The sequence below is a fragment of the Hylobates moloch genome, unplaced genomic scaffold (genome assembly GCF_009828535.3).
Source record: "Hylobates moloch isolate HMO894 unplaced genomic scaffold, HMol_V3 SCAFFOLD_20, whole genome shotgun sequence".
Taxonomy (NCBI): Eukaryota; Metazoa; Chordata; class Mammalia; order Primates; family Hylobatidae; genus Hylobates; species Hylobates moloch.
In genome coordinates this window covers 42,770,663-42,789,493 of record NW_026652295.1, presented here as the reverse complement: position 1 = coordinate 42,789,493, position 18,831 = coordinate 42,770,663, and the positions used below count along the sequence as shown (strand labels likewise).

The window sequence follows — 18,831 nt, the reverse complement described above, 5'->3', positions numbered from 1 at the left end:
ATCCAAACCTGGTCAAAGGAATTTGATAGTTTAGGAGGACTAGCTATGTTCCCAGTAACCTAAGTTATAAAACAAAAAGATACTGGTTTAGTTTCCCCTCACAGAGCTACATGAATGGGATGCAATTAAGTTTCAAGGGGACAAATTACAAGGGCTAAGTATCCATTTCACAGTGTATCTACATATGAAACAGAAAATGAGTAAGGGGAGGCCTTTGTATCTACAACTTGCCTGGTCTATCCATCTACACAGAGGCAATTCTAGATTAGAAAGTCAAACACTTTAGGCTCTCATTTTTAAAAGCCTGACAGTACCAACTTCAGAGACAGTCTACATAGGAGAAGTAAAAGAGGACAGCTCTGATGATTCTTTGCAGCACTCTTTTTAAGCAACAGTTCAATATACAACGTTACCTCTAGCCTCCGGGGAATAGCAGAATCTTCATGTTTCTTGAGTTCTTCAAAAGTGCGTAACTCCAAGTGAGCCTGTTCAATTTGGTCCCATAAATCATTCAACTGTTTCATGAGCCCCATAGCACGAGACTGGTAACCCCCAAGCAAAATTTTCATCTTCTTTTCCATCTTTGCAGCTCTCTTGGCTTCTGTCGTCATGTGACCCCTGTTTATCTGGAGAGCAGGGGAAGATCACCTCAGCATACATGAGAAAAGCAGGCTACTAAATAACAGGGCTGAAAAGGTACTATTAGTTCATGTACGTGCCTCAAAGCAAAAATACACTAGAACTCCTTATAGCTCAACTACTGTAACAAAATATCAAGCTTAAGAAGGATTTATTTTGCACCTAAAGGGTTTTATGGTGAGTCCCAAATAATCTATAATCTATTTATAATAATTTGACCCATGATTGAACTTCAAAGAGGGCTTGAATGTCACAGTATGGGAAAAACTAAAGTCTACTTTCTGAAAATGACTGCTGCTATCATTCAACCTATTTATTTTGGGACTAGCTGCAAGCCATCTTCATCATCTATATCCCAAAAATGTACTTCTGGGAGTCTGTTGACACATCAAGACCCCAACTTTTACAGTTCCCATCCAAGGGCCTGCATCCTAAATCTCCTGGCTCTGGGAGCTGAGGGATCTAGTGCAAGTCTTCCTAGATCACTAAATCCCTAGAACAAAGTGATACTTTTAATCAAGCATGCAAGTACTTTCAGGGACTACACCCTTTGGGGGCAGTGCAGAGAAGCAGCGAAGAACGTGAAGCTCCACATTTCTCCCTGGAAGGGGCTCATGGCACAGTCTTTCAGTGGCTACTCGACAGCCTGGCTTTTAATTGCATGGGGGAGTTAATCGGACAGTGCAGAAGTAGCCTTCTGGCAGCCTAAGCAGCAGCTGGACACTTTCCGAGCCTTTCCCCCTGGCCTGCCCCAGCAGTAACTCTAGGCCTACCAATTCCTCCTAGAAGGAGTTTGTCCACACATCAAATGCCTCAATTTGCACAGCATCCACCCAAAGGACTATATCCTAAATCTCCTAGATGTGGTAACGGAAGAGACTAAGCATATGCATGTCTCTCTAGATCAAAAAACAAGGAGGTGGTTTTAAACAGGTGTACAAATACTTTCTAGGGCTACACTCCCTGGGAGCAGTGAAGAAAAGAGTCTGGAACATGTAGCTCTCATTTTCTCTCCAAAAAGGGTTTATAACTGTCTACTCTTCCAGGGGCTACTTGACAGCCTGGCCTCTAACTTGCATCAGAGCTAACGGGGGAGACAAACAGTACCCCTCAGGCAGCCTGAGCAGGAACCTGGCATATCCTGAGCCTTTCCCCCAGCACATCCCACTGATAATTCCAGGCCTACTCATTCTTCCTAAAAGGAGTTTGTCCACAGACTGAGTGCCACACTTTTATAGCTCCACACAGACAAGCGACTGTACCCTTCACAACCTATGCTCTGGGAAGTGACAGGGCTTTGCATTTCTGAATCTCCCTAAACCACAGAAAACAGAGGTGGACATAACTACAAGCCCACTTCCAGCAGGTATCTCCCCAGGATCATAGAGTGCAGCCACAATACAAGCATAGGCATTTGCCACAGAGACGGCTTAGTGTAGAGAAGGTGGAATAATCAAGCACTTGACTTCAACATGATGACAGAAGGAACTAGGACACATACCCAACACCTCAACCTTCCCAGCTACATCTAAGCATCTGGCTTCTACCTTACTGATCACAGGGTACTGATGGAATATGGCACCAAGAATAGAAACAACAGTCTGAACAAATACAAAGATTTTCTTAAAATCTCTAGCTGGATGAATTGGTGAGATCCTTCTGCTACACAAGGCCAGTCTAAGAAGACTGAGAAAAAAAAAAGAAGACTGAGAGAGGCAGCTGTCTCATGTAATGCACAGAAACCAACACAGAGAGAGTCAAGAACAATTAAGAAATAGAAAAATATATTCCAAAAAAAAAGGAACAAAATAAATCAATAGAAACCAACTCAAGTGAACTGGAGATATATGATTTACCCAACGGGAAATTCCAAATAATGGTCACAAAGATGCTCACCAAGGTCAAGAGAGCAATGCAAGAACAAACTGAGAACTTCCACAAAGAGACAGAAAATATTAAAAAGTACCAATGAGAAAACATAGATCTGAAAAATACTAAAACTGAACTGAAAAATTCAATATAGGGATTTGACAGCAGACTAGATCAAGCAGATGAAAGGATCAGTAAACTACAAGACAGATCACTGGAAACCATCTAATCTCAGGAGCAAAAAGAAAAAATAATGAAAAAGAGTGACTTAAGAGACTTATGAGACACCATCATGGAGAACAACTTATGCATTATCAGGTGCCAGAAGGAGAAAAGAACAACTAACATATTCAAAGAAATAATGGCAGAAAACTACCCAAGGGTTGGGAAGGAAATGGAAAGCTAGATCCAGGAAGCCCAAAAGTCACCAAATAAGATAAATTCAAAGAGACCTACCAAGATACATCACAATTAAAATGTCAAAAACTAATGGCAGAGTATTGAAAACTGCAAGAAAAAAGCATATCACCATGTATAAAGGAACCTCCATAAGACTATCAGAGAATTTCTCAGCAGAAACCTTTCAGGCCAGAAGGGAGTGGGATGATATATTTAAAACTAAACTATAAACTAAACTGAACAGAAAGGGAAGGAAGGAAGGAAGGAAGGAAGGAAGGAAGGAAGGAAGGAAGGAAGGAAAAGAAAGAAAGAAAGAAAGAAAGAAAGAAAGAAAGAAAGAAAGAAAGAAAGAAAGGAAGGAAGGAAGAGAAAGAAAGAAAAGAAAGGAAAGAACGAACGAACGAAAGAAAGAAAGAGAAAGAAGAAAGAAAGAAGGAAAAGAAGAGAAGAGAGGAGAGACAGGGACAGGACAGGACAGGAAAGGACAGGATGGGACAGGACAGGACAAAGGACAGGACAGGACAGGACAGGAGAGGAGAGGAGAGGAGAGGAGAAGAAAGAAAAAGAAAGAGAAGAAAGACAGAAAAAACTGCCAACCAAGAATACTATACCCAGCAATCCTGTGTTTCAAAACCAAATGGATGATAAAGACCTTCTCAATCAGAAGATGACTTTATCACCACTAGACCTGCCTTACAGGAAATGCTAAAAGGAGTTATTCAAGCTGAAGGAAGAGAACACTAATTAGTAACATGAAAATATATTAAAGTATAAAACTTTTTTTGTACATTTTGGATATTAACCCCTTATCCAGGCCAGGGAATGGTATGTACATTGTCATATCCAAACATTCTAATACCCTAATGGCAGTGAGTAAATCAATTATATCTCTAGTATAAAGGTTAAAAGGCAAAACTATTAACAACTAAAGTGCAACAATTTGTTAAGGGAATAAATATTACATAAAAATTTTAAGTATAACATCAGAAACACAAAATATGGCAGAAAGGGGTGTAAAAATGTACAGTTTGTGTATGCAATTCAAACTGTTATCAACTTAAAATACCCTGTTATATAAGCTGTTTTATGTAAGCCTCAAGCTAACCACAAAGCAAAAGTCTGTAACAGACAGACAAGAGATAGATAAAATCCAAAGCATACCACTACAGAAAGCCATTAAGACACACACACACACACAAACACACACACACACAAACACACACACATACACACAAGCAAGAGAGGAGGAATAGAACAAAGGATCTATAAACAGAAAACAATTGACACTGGTTAAGTCCTCACCTATTAATAATTACTCTGTAAATGGATTACATTCCCCAATCAAAAGGCATAGAGTAGGCCAGGCATGGCGGCTCACGCCTGTAATTCCAGCACCTTGGGAGGCCGAGGTGGGTCTATCATGAGGTCAAGAGATCAATACTATTCTGGCCAACACAGTGAAATCCTGTCTCTACTAAAAGTATAAAAATTAGCCAGGCATGGTGGTGTGCACCTGTAGTCCCAGCTACTCAGGAGGCTGAGGCAGCAGAATAGCTTGAACCCAGGAGGCAGAGGTTGCAGTGAGCCCAGATTGCGCCACTGCACTCCAGCCTGGCGACAGAGTGAGGCGCCATCTCAAACAAACAAACAAACAAAAAAAAGGCATAGCTATTAATAAAAAGAACAAGAACTTTTTAATCAATAAAAAGAATAAGACCTCACAAAGTGCTGGGATTACAGGTGTGAGCCACCACGCCTGGCGTGGATAAGGGATTAATATCCAAAATATACAAACAAACAAACTCAAACTACTCAATAAAAAACAAGTAACCCTATTTGTAAAATGGGGAAAGGACGTGAATAGACATTTCGCAAAAGACGACATACAAGTGGTCAACAGGTACATGAAAAAAATGCTTAACATCTCTAATCATCAGAGAAATGCAGATCAAAACCATAATAAAGTATTACCTTACACCTGTTAGACTGGTTATTTAAAAAAATGAAAAACAGTATGTGTTGGCAAGGGATGTGGAGAAAGGGAACCCCTGTTCACTGTTGGTGGTATTGTAAATTAGTACAGCCATTATGGAAAACAGTATGGAGGTTCCTCAAAAAACTGAAAACAGAATTATCATTCAATCCAGCCATTCCACTTCTGGGTATACATATCCAAAGGAACTGAAATCAGTATGTCAAAGAGATGTCTGTACTTCCATGTTCTTTACAGCATTATCCACAACAGCCAAGATATGGATTTTTAAAATATAGTATACACATACAATGGAATACTCTTCAGTCTTTAAAAAACAGGAAATCTTGTTATTTGCAACAACAGATGGACATAGAGGACATTCTGCTAACTATGATAAGCCAGGCACAGAAAGCCAAATACCGTATGATGTAACTTGTATATGGAATCTGGAAATGTTAATCTCATAGAAATAGAGAGTACAATGGTGGCTACCAGAGGATAGTGGGGTAAAGGGTAGACAGGGAAAGGGGAGATGTTGGTCAAAGATACAAAGTTTCAGTTAGGAAGAATAGGTTCTGGTGATCTATTACACAGCATGGTAATCACAGAATCATGTTTATTTCAAAATAGCTAAAAGAAGGGACTTTTAGGCTGGGCATGGTGGCTCACATCTGTAATCCCAACACTTTGGGAGGCTGAGGTAGATGGATCACTTGAAGTTAGGAGTTCACAACCAGCCCTGCCAAGATGGTGAAACGCCATCTCTACTAAAAATACAAAAATTAGCCAGGCAAGGTGGCACACGCCTGTAGTCCCAGCTACTCCGGAGGCTAAGGTGGGAGAATCGCTTGAACCCAGGAGGCAGAGGTTGCAGTGAACCTAGATCACGCCACTGCACTCCAGCCTGGACGACAGAGCAAGACTCCATAGCAAAAAAAAAAAAAAAAACAGATTTTAAATGTTCTCTCCACAAATAAATGGTATGTATTTGAGGAGATTAATATGTTAATTAGCTGATTTAATCACTTCACATATGTGTATGGAAAAATCACATCTTACTCCACAAATATATGCAATTATTATTTGTCAATTAAAATAGAACTTTAAAAAATATGGCCAGGTACAGTGGCTCACAACTGTAATCCCAGCATTTTGGGAGGCCACAGCGGGCAGATCACCTGAGGTCAGGAGTTCGAGACCAGCCTGGCCAACTTGGCAAAACCCCATCTCTACTAAAAATACAAAATTTAGCCAGGCATGGTGGCACACACCTGTAGTCCCAGCTACTCGGGAGGCTGAGACAAGAGAATCACTTAAACCCAGAGGCAGAGGTTGCAATGAGCCAAGATCAGGCGACTGCACTCCAGCCTGAGCAACAGCGCAAGATTCCATCTCAAAAAAAAAAAAAAAAAAAAGTCTAAGTCAAGCCCATGGGAGGTGGAGGCAAGGGAGTAACACTGCATGTATGTGCCTTACAAACATGAGATGGCTCTAAAATTAATTTAAATAAAGAAGCTCCTTTAAAACCATTCATTTCTTCAGATTTTTATAAAAGTTAAGCTTTTATTCCTCTGCAATTTACTTGAACAATAAATTCGTGAAAACTGTTAATGTCCTTTATAAATGAACCTCTGATAAATCAAACCAAGTTCCATGGCAACGATTATATGTCTCCTAAGGGAGTTAGGATATACTGGTTGAAGGCAGGCAGCACAGTACAGTGGGTAAGAGTGAGTCACTCTTACAACCCAGCATTGCTGCCCAGCTGTTTTGAGCTGATGCGAGTTATTTAACCTATGTGTCTCCATTTCTCCATCGGTAAAATGGCAGTCATTGCTACAAGTTGTTATGAAGCTTAAATAAGATCACAGACATAAAAAGCCTCAGCTGCCCAGTGCCTGGCACAGAATAAGCAGTCAATAAATGTCAGGTCTGATTACGATTATTATTTTCCAGCTACTAAGAGTTCAAACATTTTGCCCTTTTCCCTAATAACTAAGGGAGAAAAAGGATGAGGCTTTAAAAGCTTCATTAAAATTCCAACTTCAATATAAACTACGTAGACCCTTTCCTGGAAACACAGCAAGGAAAAACAGCTGGTCCTTCTTTTAAGTAAGGAGTTTGCCCCTTGTGGACCACAAGACCAAGTAACACACAGTGGACCTCTGTCCTACAGTGTAAAAATAGTGTTAGAACATGGACTCGCGGTGCTTCCCAACTCTATGGGAAGATTTTCTAACCCTGAAGTTCAAATGAGGTGAAGGAAGTTTCTAAGTAATTCCACTCCCCGTATTTCCCAAGAGAAATGAAAACATGTCCACACGAAAACCCGTACACGAATGTTCATAGCAACATTATTCATAATAGGTAAAAGTAGAAGCAACCCAAATATCCATCAACTGATAAATAGATAAACAAAATGTGGTATTATCCACACAGTGGAATGGTACTCGGCCATAAAAAGAAATACTATGGCGTGAACCCAGGAGGCGGAGCTTGCAGTGAGCCGAGATTGCGCCACTGCACTCCAGCCTGGGCGACAGAGCAAGACTCCGTCTCAAAAAAAAAAAAAAAAAAAGAAATACTAATATATGCTACCACATGGATGAACTTTGAAAACATTATGTTAAATGAAAGAAGCCCGTCACAAAAGACCACATATTATATGATTCCACTTATGTGAAATATCCAAAATAGGCAAATCTACAGATACAAAAAATAGATTAATAGTTGCCTAGGGGTGAGCACGTTGAGGGGAATGGGGAGTAACTGCTGATACAGAATCTCTTTCTGAGGTGATGTAAACGTTCTAATAATGGTTGCACAACTATGTGAATTTACTAAAAGCCGCTGAACTATACACTTTAAATGGTCTTAACTTTATGGTATGTAATTTATATCTCAGTAAGGATATTATAAAAATAAGGTATACAAGGAGTAGAAACATTACCTCCACAGGAGAAAAAAAAAATTCCTCATCTTCAATTCTTATGGATACAAAATGCAAAAATATTTTTCCCCAGAAATCAAAAGCAGTACTTTGTAAGTTCTAGAAAGGCAGTAGTGGGATGGAGTTAGAGTTTAAAAAAAAAAAAAAAAAAAGACAAAACTTCCGCCACAGAAATTTTACAACACCATCAAGGAGAGAAAACGATAATTTTTACTCACTCTCTTCCACTTCAAATATTTCTGGAGTATGCCTTTTTAAGCCAGTGGTTTTCAACCACAGCTAAACTTCAGAATTGCCAGTGGAGTTTTTAAAATCTACCAGCACCAGTGCCCTAACTCCAGATATGCTGATTTAAATGGCCTCAGATCTCTGTGTCCTTAAAAACTCCCGTATGATTCTAATAGGCAATTCGGATGTCAAACTCTGTTTCAGCCAGTCATTACAGAAGCTAGCTATCAGTTGTTTTCTCAACTATACCTACCAAAAAGTCTTCATTTCCAATAAGATATGAACAACTAAATCCATCAAGTTATATTCAAGTTCCTTATTCTATAATTTAACATGTTCAGCCAGGCAACAGTGGTTCACGCCTGTAATCCTAGCACTTTGGGAGGCCAAGGCAGGTGGATCACTTGAGCCCAAGAGTTCCAGACCAACCTGGACAACAGAGTGAAACACTGTCTCTCAAAAAATACAAAAATTAGCCAGACATAGTGGCACATGCCTGTGGTTCCAGCTACTTCGGAGACTGAGGCGGGAATCACCCAAGCCTGGGAGGTTGGAGGCAGCAGTGAGCCATGATCGCACCACTGCACTCCAGCCTGGTCAATCAACAGAGAAAGACCCTGTCTCCAAAAAAGAAAAACAATTTGGCATGTTCTAAGAATACCCATTATTACATACTCCAATCACATCTGGATTCAAACACACATTCCAAAATCTTAAGAGCAAAGAATTTCAAATTAATATATATAATGCTTTTTAAAAATCAGTCATACGAATTAACATTTTCATTGATAACTCAATTAACTATACACTGTGCTCCATGGATAGTCCATTTCCAATTTGGTTTAACAGCATAATATCTATACTCAGAAACTGCTTAATTAGTCATCAAGGTACATTTAGTATTATCAGTACCCTGTATCTTGGAATTACCTCACCTCATCCAATGGAGTCATTTATTATTCTCAACCCATCAGAGATTTTAAAACTTCAAAGTTGTTAGCTTTCATTTAATGCCAACAATTTTATTTCATTTAGCTCAAGCTTTATAAGTCTTCTGGCTCAAATATTGTGCTAAGGTTCCAAGCAAATATGGACATAAATTGTACAAAAATTAACTTAAGCACAGAAAAACATTAATTTAGCCAAATAACTATATAGTCATTAAACATATAAAGAAGAAATGGAATACAGCTTTTAATATTCAAGTTGAACTTAGTCATCTTATGCCTGTCATTTGATTATTAAAACATGAAGGAAGGTATCTGCATGCTTTGTAAAATGCTCAACCTGTGACTGCTCAATATGCTTTAAGAGGAAAAATCCTAACCTACAGTTTCTGGTCTTTTTCAAGCCAATAAACCTCAAGCATGAAATGTACATGCATACAGGGACAGGACTAGCTTAAATCAGCCCAGCTCCTCCCAACACCCATCCACACACAGAAACAACACTGAGGCACAAGACGGTGTAAAACTTTATTTCCTAAAATTCAAAGAAAAAGGGAAAATCAGACTCAGATTTAACCAGTCAGATTTCTAAATTAATTTTTTAAAACAAGCACTAGCAACTGCCCTGATGGACACCTCACTTTAGAAGCCACCACACTGTGCTTTAAATATGTACTGGCACAAAATTTCTAATAGTCTTAAATAAAATCAAGTTCACTATCACTAATAGGAATTTAAAATAGACCGACACTTGATACAATTAAAGCTGACTTGATCAAATATGAAAGAGTAAACTTCAATTCAAAGCAGGAAATTAAGAATATATCCACATACAAATCGGTAGGAACACCAAGCTGACAAATTTCACGCATCGTAATTCTATTTCATAATATGCTATCTAAAATTTGCTCCAAAATAATAGTGGAAGGGGGGATAACAGGGGAAACAAGAGTGGCTATGACTGATGACTGTCATAGCTGGGTGAGAATACAGGAGGATTCATTACACCAGTATACTTTGGGGTACATTTGAAAATTCTTATAATAAAAGATTTTTTAAAAGTCAAATTCAATACTGTATCTACTCTAAAGGCTACTTTCTCAAGACCATACACCACAAACCATGAAACATCAATGTAATGAAATATAATGAGACATTAAAATTTACAAATATGTCAACTATTTCAACACACCAAAATGTATACATGAAATGTTAGATTAAAATCCACATTGATGTAAAATCTGTTTACACTAACCACAATCTGAGTTTTAAGCCTCACTCAGTACAACAGTCTCTCTCCTAAAATCAGCCCATGTCTCAAATTTCAGACATTCCTCAAAATTTACAGAATATAAAAACTTAGCCACCCGATTGTTTAAAGTGAGGTTAGTTCCTAATATCTCATAGTATCAAACCAAGTATAATCCAATTTAGGTAACTCTAAGGGTGATATAGACTTGAAGAGACATGGGAGAAGAATTCTCATTTACTAAAACCTGCTATTTGCTAATCATACAGTATCCCATTTAATCTTATCTCAAATTCACGCTTCCATCAAATAAAAACGATTACTCGGCCGGGCACAGTGGCTCACACCTGTAATCCCAGCACGTTGGGAGGCCAAGGTGGGTGGATCACTTGAGGTCAGGAGTTCAAGACCAGCCTGACCCATGGTGAAACCTGTCTCTACTGAAACATAAAAATTAGCCGAGCATGGTGGTGGGCACCTGTAATCTCAGCTACTTGGGAGGCTGAGGCAAGAGAATTGCTTGAACCCTGGAGGCAGAGGTTGCAGCGAGCCAAGATCGTGCCATTGCACTCCTGCCTGGGCAACAGGAGCAAAATTCTATCTCAAAAAAAAAAAAAACTATTACTCACCCAATTTTACAGATAAGGAAATGTAAGACCCAGAGAGGTTAAGTAGGGCACAACCGCTGGCATCATCACCGAGTGGCTTTGTGGCTTGCCCTAGGCCACAGCCACCAAGAGATGATGCCATGCAGTTGTGCCCTACTTGAAAGTCCAATACAATGGTCACACCACTGCTAATAAACTGAATGTCCTCCTTGGCTCAGCCCCCTGAAATGCAAACATGCCTGAAAAAATTTAAGCTGTGGAAGTGAATGGCTTAAATGTCACCAGACAGCTCCCTGAAAAATAAATTATTCTAGACACATGTAAACAAGAAATGAGACCTTAATTAGCGATTCTGCCCATCATTCTTTCCCTGATTAAGACTCTCACCTACATGTACCCACTTATAAGACTTCTGACACCTGAGAAAAGCTTTTACTTTCCTCAGTTTGTATTTTAAAATTCTAAATTCTTTTATTAACAAGCTATAAAACTATAAGAAAACAAACATCTCTCAAAAAAATTTTACAGAAAAAAAAGGTTCCATTTACCACCTTTTTAGAAGTAGGGTGGAATGTAACTAGTGTTTAATCATATTTACAACTATTAAATGAAAAATGTAGAATATGATGATCCCAGTTTAGTTTTAAACACCTTCATCCAAACATTAAAAAAAAAAAAAAAGATATATGGGAGTATGTGGCGGGTGGGGGGTGCATATATACACCACAATGTTTAAGGTGATTATGTCTGGATAGTAGGTTCCTTTTCTTATGTTTTCTATTTCTTTTAAAACTTCTACAAAGCACAGGTATTATTTATAGAAAGACGCCTAGAAATGTTATTTTTTTAAATGCATAGAAGAGAAACTGTCTAAAAAAGACTGGCCAGAGACCAATGGAAAACTGATGGTCCCCAGGAGATGAATCAGTGGAACCATAAGTGTTTCCTCGGGTCATTACAAAAGGGAGCTGTATGGGACTTATAAAAGTGTAATTGTTACTTTCAAGCTCACTGAAGTTTGTTAAGGTTACTAAGCTTAAGTAATTCCAAAATAAACACATTATCCTTGGGTCTCCAATACTGTCTTCAGTAGAAGTCCGTTACAGTGAGGTTCAGAAACATTAAGAGCACCCCTCACTGAAACTCTTGCTTGGGGGCCCAGAATATAACCTTATACCACTGGAAAAACAGGTTTAAGGATACCCAAAATAAATACGCAGTCAATGGGAGCTCTACTTCCCAATCCATCAATCAGCAATATGATCCCATATAATAGTCAAGATGTGGTTCAATCACCAAAACATTTGCAAACAACAGGAGTCCATGAGTGATTCTCCTTTAATCTCTATACCACTTACCAGCATTTTTATCAGTGAACCTTCTCTACTCTGATGAGATGCAGGTCCAAGAAAGTAATTATTGTTTGCATCTATGAGTTAGCAACCATCAGATTGCATCCCTGAAAAGCATGCTAACCAGGAAGACAAAACTTTACTAAAAACCTTTATAAGGACAGTAATACACGAACAAAGCAATACAAGAGCACTGTACATCTGCATACATTAGGAAGTGAAACATGTAAACTGCATAAAACAAATTCAATTCATGTTGAGGCATAACAGAAGCAACCTGATTGTATGAAGATCTCTGCTCCAGCTCATAAAGTTCTTACCAGGACAACTATGAAATCTGTCAGTGCCTATAAGGGTCATAGCAGAGAACAGAATTTGGGAAAGAGAGAGTATGCCAAAGTACTGTGAATTCCTCTCCTGTACCACAAGTCACTTCCCACCCCCTACACAAGGCAACATAAGCATAAACCTGCTGATATCTGACAACACATAGCCCTCTACCCAGAACTGTCTACTAACTAAATCCTTGCCCTAAGTTTTCCCTCTTTAAAGTATTAAGGAAATTTTTTCCTGTGTAAAAATATCTGACTTTATGATGAAAATCACTGAGAAAATGAGATCTACTGTGCAGCCAATTTTGCAGAAATATAACCTTCAGACAAGTCAGGGGTCCTCACAAGAGCTACTAATACACTGAGAAGGATTTTAAGTGTGTTATCTGTGTTCCTTAAGTTACTTTACTTCTCAGAAGTCAATGTTATATAATATTTCTTGACTACAGTTGACTGTGCCAGTAAATTACAGGGAGAAGTGGTATTACTTCTGGACCTACTTTCTATCTCTAAGGAAAGCCTTTCCATTTTTATAGCTAACATGACAAAATCCACTTTTCAGCCAAACTTCCTCAACACAGCAGTTTAGATACTATTTCAAATACTATTAAATTTAACGGCATGCCTAAATTCAGACTTCTCATTTCACTTTTGCACCTCCTGGAAATTATTTCACTCAAAATAATTATGTCTTCAGATGATTTCCTATTTCCACTTAAAGTAGAAACAAATTAGAACACTTCAAATTCTATTTGCACTTCCCAAATACAGTAATGACTCATTTATCTGGCATCATCAGAAAACGAGGTTCTCCACATTAAGCATTTTCCAGGTAACTGAAGCCCACAAACACACAGAACTTGTCTGCCTTGTTCCTTGCTGTTATCCCCAAGACACAGAACAGTATCCAGTACATGGTAGATAGGCAGTAATAATTACTGAATGTGTGAATAAATAAAAGTACTGAAGCTCTTTTATTTTTAACCATTTGTGAAAATTTTTCCTACACTGGATTATAGCCATCCTGCCCTTTTAAAAAAACATGACACTGAAAAGAAAGAAAGTTTTTCTTATTGATTTGGGATACCACTATAAATAGCAATCACTTTACTCCCCTACAATGTATCTTAGTGCCTTTAAAGCTATTAAAATACACTGGGCTTTTTGCCACCATGTAAAAATGGACTCAGGATGGTATGCTCTCATAACTTTTCCTTTCCTTATATTAACTGTCATTGCTGTGTTTGCTCTTGCTGTCTTATTTTACACACAAAAGTCTGGCAAGGTTCTAAACTCAATTCTGCCTCCAAAGCAGAATAAAATACATGGACTTGGTTACAATTCAGAAGTCTTTTCCACTTATTGCTGACCTGTAACTACATTCTGATTCTATTTATTTAACAAACTCCTTGCACACACACATCCTCTACCACATTCTACATAAAATCTGAGATGGTTCTATTAGTTTTAAATGAGTATCTTAAGGATTTTCACTTAAGTGCTAAGTTTCAAATATTAATCATGAGTAATGAATGGCTCAAAGACTACCTCCAATATAAACCTCAGGGCATTTTTTTTTTTAATCCATTCAGGAGACACCAGCCACGACAAAGCTGGACTTCATCTTGCTTGATAGGCAGTGATAGGGCCATAATTTAGATTCACGGTTCCAAAGTTCATGGCAGCAAAAATCAAACACACTGGCAGCCATGGCATACAGTGCTTACAGAGAAGGGCTTATCTCCTGAACCTAAGAGTGGAAAGGATAATTTAAGTATAGCATTTAGTTTATACAATACAACTGGAGTTCCTTCCCCACAACAAACTTTGAATAATGTTTATAATTTAGCAATCAACTGAAATGAAAGAATTACCACAATTGAAATAAAATATTTATGTATTTCAAACCAATAGAACTGTGTCTTCAAAAACTAAAACAAGCTAAAAGAAACCTAGTTCTGAATTAGCGATGGATACAAATAAAATAGGGGTTTGTTTATTCAAGTCTTTGAGCTGCTTTTCTTTTTTTAAAAGATTTCATGAACTTTCATTTGAAATAAGCACAGTTTACCAAATTAAAGGACTTGATTAAGTATTCTTTAAAAGTAACTAGCTGGGTAAACAATAAAGTAAGTTATCCAAGAGTCAAGAAAAGAAAAATGACTTCAGACTGCTTTATGAATATTCTCCAAAATCACCAATCCTTCAACAAAAATAGTTCAACGGAAGATTTCAGTTCCTGGTACTGTACTGAACTGAACAAAGAGAACCACATGTTTTTAATGGTTGCTCATAAACGACCCAAATAAATCTCCAAAAGAACAGGAGTAGTTCTTTCTGCATTTTTCCCTTTAAAATTCATAAGACCAATTCAACACAGAAATAAAAATTACTGTACTTTATGGCACCACTCACTGTGTGACACATTTATTTGCTGTCATGAAAGTTAGTGCCTCAACAAAGTAAACGAGATTTAGGGAGAAAAAAATTTTCTACCATTTAAAAAAGCACAAAATGTTCTTGCCATTTGTGGCAAAAAGAGTTTACCCATCTCAAATGAGAAGATTTTCATACTAAGTAAGAAACCTAAGTATTTATATATAAATAATACAAGGAAGCTTTCCAAATAGCCTTTCAATCAATGATGATGCTGACCTTAGATCACAATTACACTGCTAACTACCATTTATAAGAAAGGAAGCCTACACAACAAAAAAATGTAACTTACAATTTAACCACTGATGTTCTATTTTCCCTGGCTTTAACACTGAACCACAACACAGAGCAACAGCACACCCTGCTGGAAGTTGGTAATACAAATAATTAGCAGCACTGAACTGCTAAGATTTTACCCAAGATGAGAATTACTTCAGAACCAATCATTTCTCACTAACTGAGAAAAAAAGAGGTTCACAGGCATTAACCATCAGCTGCCTATATATATGTGATCTTAATAGTTAAATTAATACTCAGAATAACTCAAATTAAAAGATACTGCTTTTTCCTGCTCATTTCCTCAGCCCCATACAGCCCCAACCACCCCAAGTGATTTTACTACTTCTGGCTTTAACCCTAAATAAAAATATTTTCAAATGCACTTTTTGTAAAGAGAAACTGGTAATCACATAAAAGAGGAAACCAAGGCGATTTTCTGTATATGACTGCCTGAAGTACCCCTTCTCTCCCATCTCACCTTGGCCTTAGAAATGCCCCTAAAGATTACCATTAAAAATGCACAAGGCATAGCCGGGCATGGTGGCTCACGCCTGTAATCCCAGCACTTTGCGAGGCTGAGGTGGGTGGATCACGAGGTCAAGAGATCAAGACCATCCTGGCCAATATGGTGAAACCCTGTCTCTACTAAAAGTACAAAAATTAACTGGGCATGGTGGCGCGTGCCTGTAGTCCCAGCTACTAGGGAGGCTGAGGCAGGAGAATTGCTTGAAACCAGGAGATAGAGGTTGGCGTGAGCCGAGATTGCGCCACTGCACTGCAGCCTGGCAACAGACTGAGACTTGGTCTCAAAAACAGAAAAAAAAAGAATGCACAAGGCAGCCTGGTGGTCTGTGAACCACAATTTACATGCCATTGGCAAAATGCCTACACAGATTCTGGAATTCAAAATATGCAGACTATATTAAGAAACCACATGTCCTGAAACTGCATCTAGTATGTTTTCAACATTTTCACAGACATGGAAAATCATGAAAGCCACTATCTAGAGAATCCAGCTCTGCCCTCCCTAACTCAAACTCACAGTAATCCAAGGATGAACAGAATTGTATTTAAGTTTTGTAAATGTGGTCTCTTTGCTATTAAAAGAAAACTCCTCGGTACTGCTGAGATTCCTCTTTAGAGAAAACAGGCTACGCTAGCAATGATCTGCCTGTTCTGAGTGACTAGTATTGGCTTCTTGGCTCCTTGCTCCCACATCTAAAAGTTCTGATTGACCTCTGGTCAACTTGCAGGGCACTCTCTAGTCACGAAGGCCAACAATTGTTTAAAACAAAAACAAAAACAAACAAACAAAAAAAACAATCAACAAGGCCAAGGAAGATCCAACACTTAAGTGTAATTTTCTCCAAGAACGAAAAAGGCAATAAGCACCTCAGGTGTATTTTTCTGAGATTGTCTCCAGTGGCATTATTTAGTTCATTATCTCAATCAAAGTACATTTAAAATTAAAATTTTAAAAGGATACCAACCTCGAGCCTCTTTTCAAGTGATTCAATTCTGTCCTTTTTACTAGCCAGATTGGCCCGTGTGTAGCGGCTCTGCCCAGGAAGATATAAAACTTGACTGTAGCATTCTTCCCACACCTGGTTATAAGCTTCACTTGAGAGCTCTCCATGGCTCATTCCTTGTTTAACCACTTCCATCTCCTGCACCAAAACATCCTGGGCCTGTTTACAATAATAATTTCAGTAAGTTTAAGTACCACAACCACTTGCCCTATCCAGAGAGCTTTAGAAGACTAATTTTTTCCCTCATGCCTTGAGCCAAAGCCAAGACGTGGTTGGTTGTTTTTTGGAAGGGGGGATAACAATACCTAGGAAAAATAGCTTAAGAAGCCTTTGAGTCAATGCAGACTGCTTTTTAAAAGTCAAGCATCCATGTTTCCTCAGAAGTATAAACATCCTTTGCTTTCACTCACTATAACAGCAGCTATCATTTCTCAGGTACCTACTGTGTGTGTGAAAAACTAGGTTTAAAAGTTTTACCTACATTATATCCAAAGATCACAATCACCTTACAAATTAGCCAATATTAACCTCATTTAAAAGCTAATGAAATTTGGCCGGGCACGGTGGCTCCCTCCTATAATCCCAGCACTTCGGGAGGCTGAGGTGGGCGGATAACGAGGCCAGTAGTTCAAGACCAGCCTGGCCAACACAGCAAAACCTCGTGTCTACTAAAAATATAAAAATTAGCAGGGTGTGCTGGCACACGCCTGTAATGCTAGCTACTTAGGAGGCTGAGGCACAAGAATCTCTTGAACCCAGGAGGTGGAGGTTGCAGTGAGCTGGGATCGCACCACTGCATTCCAGCCTGTGCAATAGAGCGAGACTCAGTCTCAAAAAAAAAAAAAGGGCTAATGAAACTAAGGCTCATAGAGATTCAACCACTTGTTAAGATCACATCATTAGTAGGCAGATGAGGCAGAATACAAATGGCAGCACTGGGTGTGCTCCTTCCACTCTCCCACTCCACCGTGCGTGCAGGACCTCACGTGATGGTAAAGGGGAGGTAGGCATCTTTTTGTCACGTGGCATTTTTCTCATCCTGAAGGAATGCCCTGACATTGCCAGATAATGAGACTGGGGCACAAATCAGATGATAGTTCATAAACCAGTTTAGTTCACTACTAAAGAAAATAGTGTAAAATGACAGAATGAGAGGGAAAGCTGGACAGGCCTGGGTTCAGCTCACAGCTTTACCATTGAAGTAGCTCTCTGAGCTTGCTTAATTTATCTGAGCCCATTTCTCAGGGCTTTTTCAGCCTGGAAAGCTGAAAAATAGCTTTCCAAGCAATTATGATGCTGACCTTAGATCAGATGTGTTTGTTATTAGGATTAAGTGAACAATCTACTATAGAGCCTAGCCCAATGCCAGACACACAGAATTCCATAAGCACATGAATTTTTTCCCAGCCCTTTGCTTCATGGCTTATGAAAAACCGGGAACCACCTTCTGTGCCTTACAGAAGGCTTTCTGTTTTGACAGAGCAAACAACTGTGATTGTAAATAGAAATCTCCATAATTGTATAAGAAGATACAGTGGGTCTCATAGTTGGAAGCAGAGTGGTCATTAGCTTAAAAGTCTTTTTTTCTTTAGCCTTCAGCCCTGAGGAGCAGTGACAGACCCATGGATTTGGAATGAGCTGCTGCAAGAGAAATGACTGATGAACAAAAAATTTTAACAAAAGAAATGGAAAATCATCTCTATAGAAGAAAAAATGGACACTTAATAACTTAAGGGAAATAATGGAAACAAATCAATTTTAACATATCTTAAAGTATATTAAAGACAAAGAAAATCTGACACTTTATTAAAAGAGAAATGCTATTTCACTCTAAAACTGTACACAGTAAAAATTTACAAGTTCAGATCTTATAATCATTAGGAGAGAATATGGCTAAGTTATCTTTAAACTATCCATAAATAATCTGCTAAGTAAATAGCTGCTTCAAATTCTTTTTGAAACAAAGAGAAATATACACAGATAAATAAAATATGAGAGAATATTTAAGCTACTTTGTTTCAAACAATTCCAAATCAATA

At 38.4% G+C, this 18,831-nt stretch overlaps 1 protein-coding gene across 1 annotated transcript in view; it reads right to left on the bottom strand.

Annotated features, from left to right (window-relative positions):
• CDC5L (cell division cycle 5 like) overlaps positions 1–18,831 on the bottom strand; it is a 61,860-nt gene that overhangs the window by 4,785 nt on the left and 38,244 nt on the right. Inside the window, exons 14-15 of the mRNA XM_032140452.2 lie at positions 16,754–16,951; positions 414–626 (exon numbers count right to left, since the gene is read on the bottom strand). Coding sequence (XP_031996343.1) covers positions 414–626; positions 16,754–16,951 — 411 coding nt within the window. The remainder of the gene's footprint in view (positions 1–413; positions 627–16,753; positions 16,952–18,831) is intronic.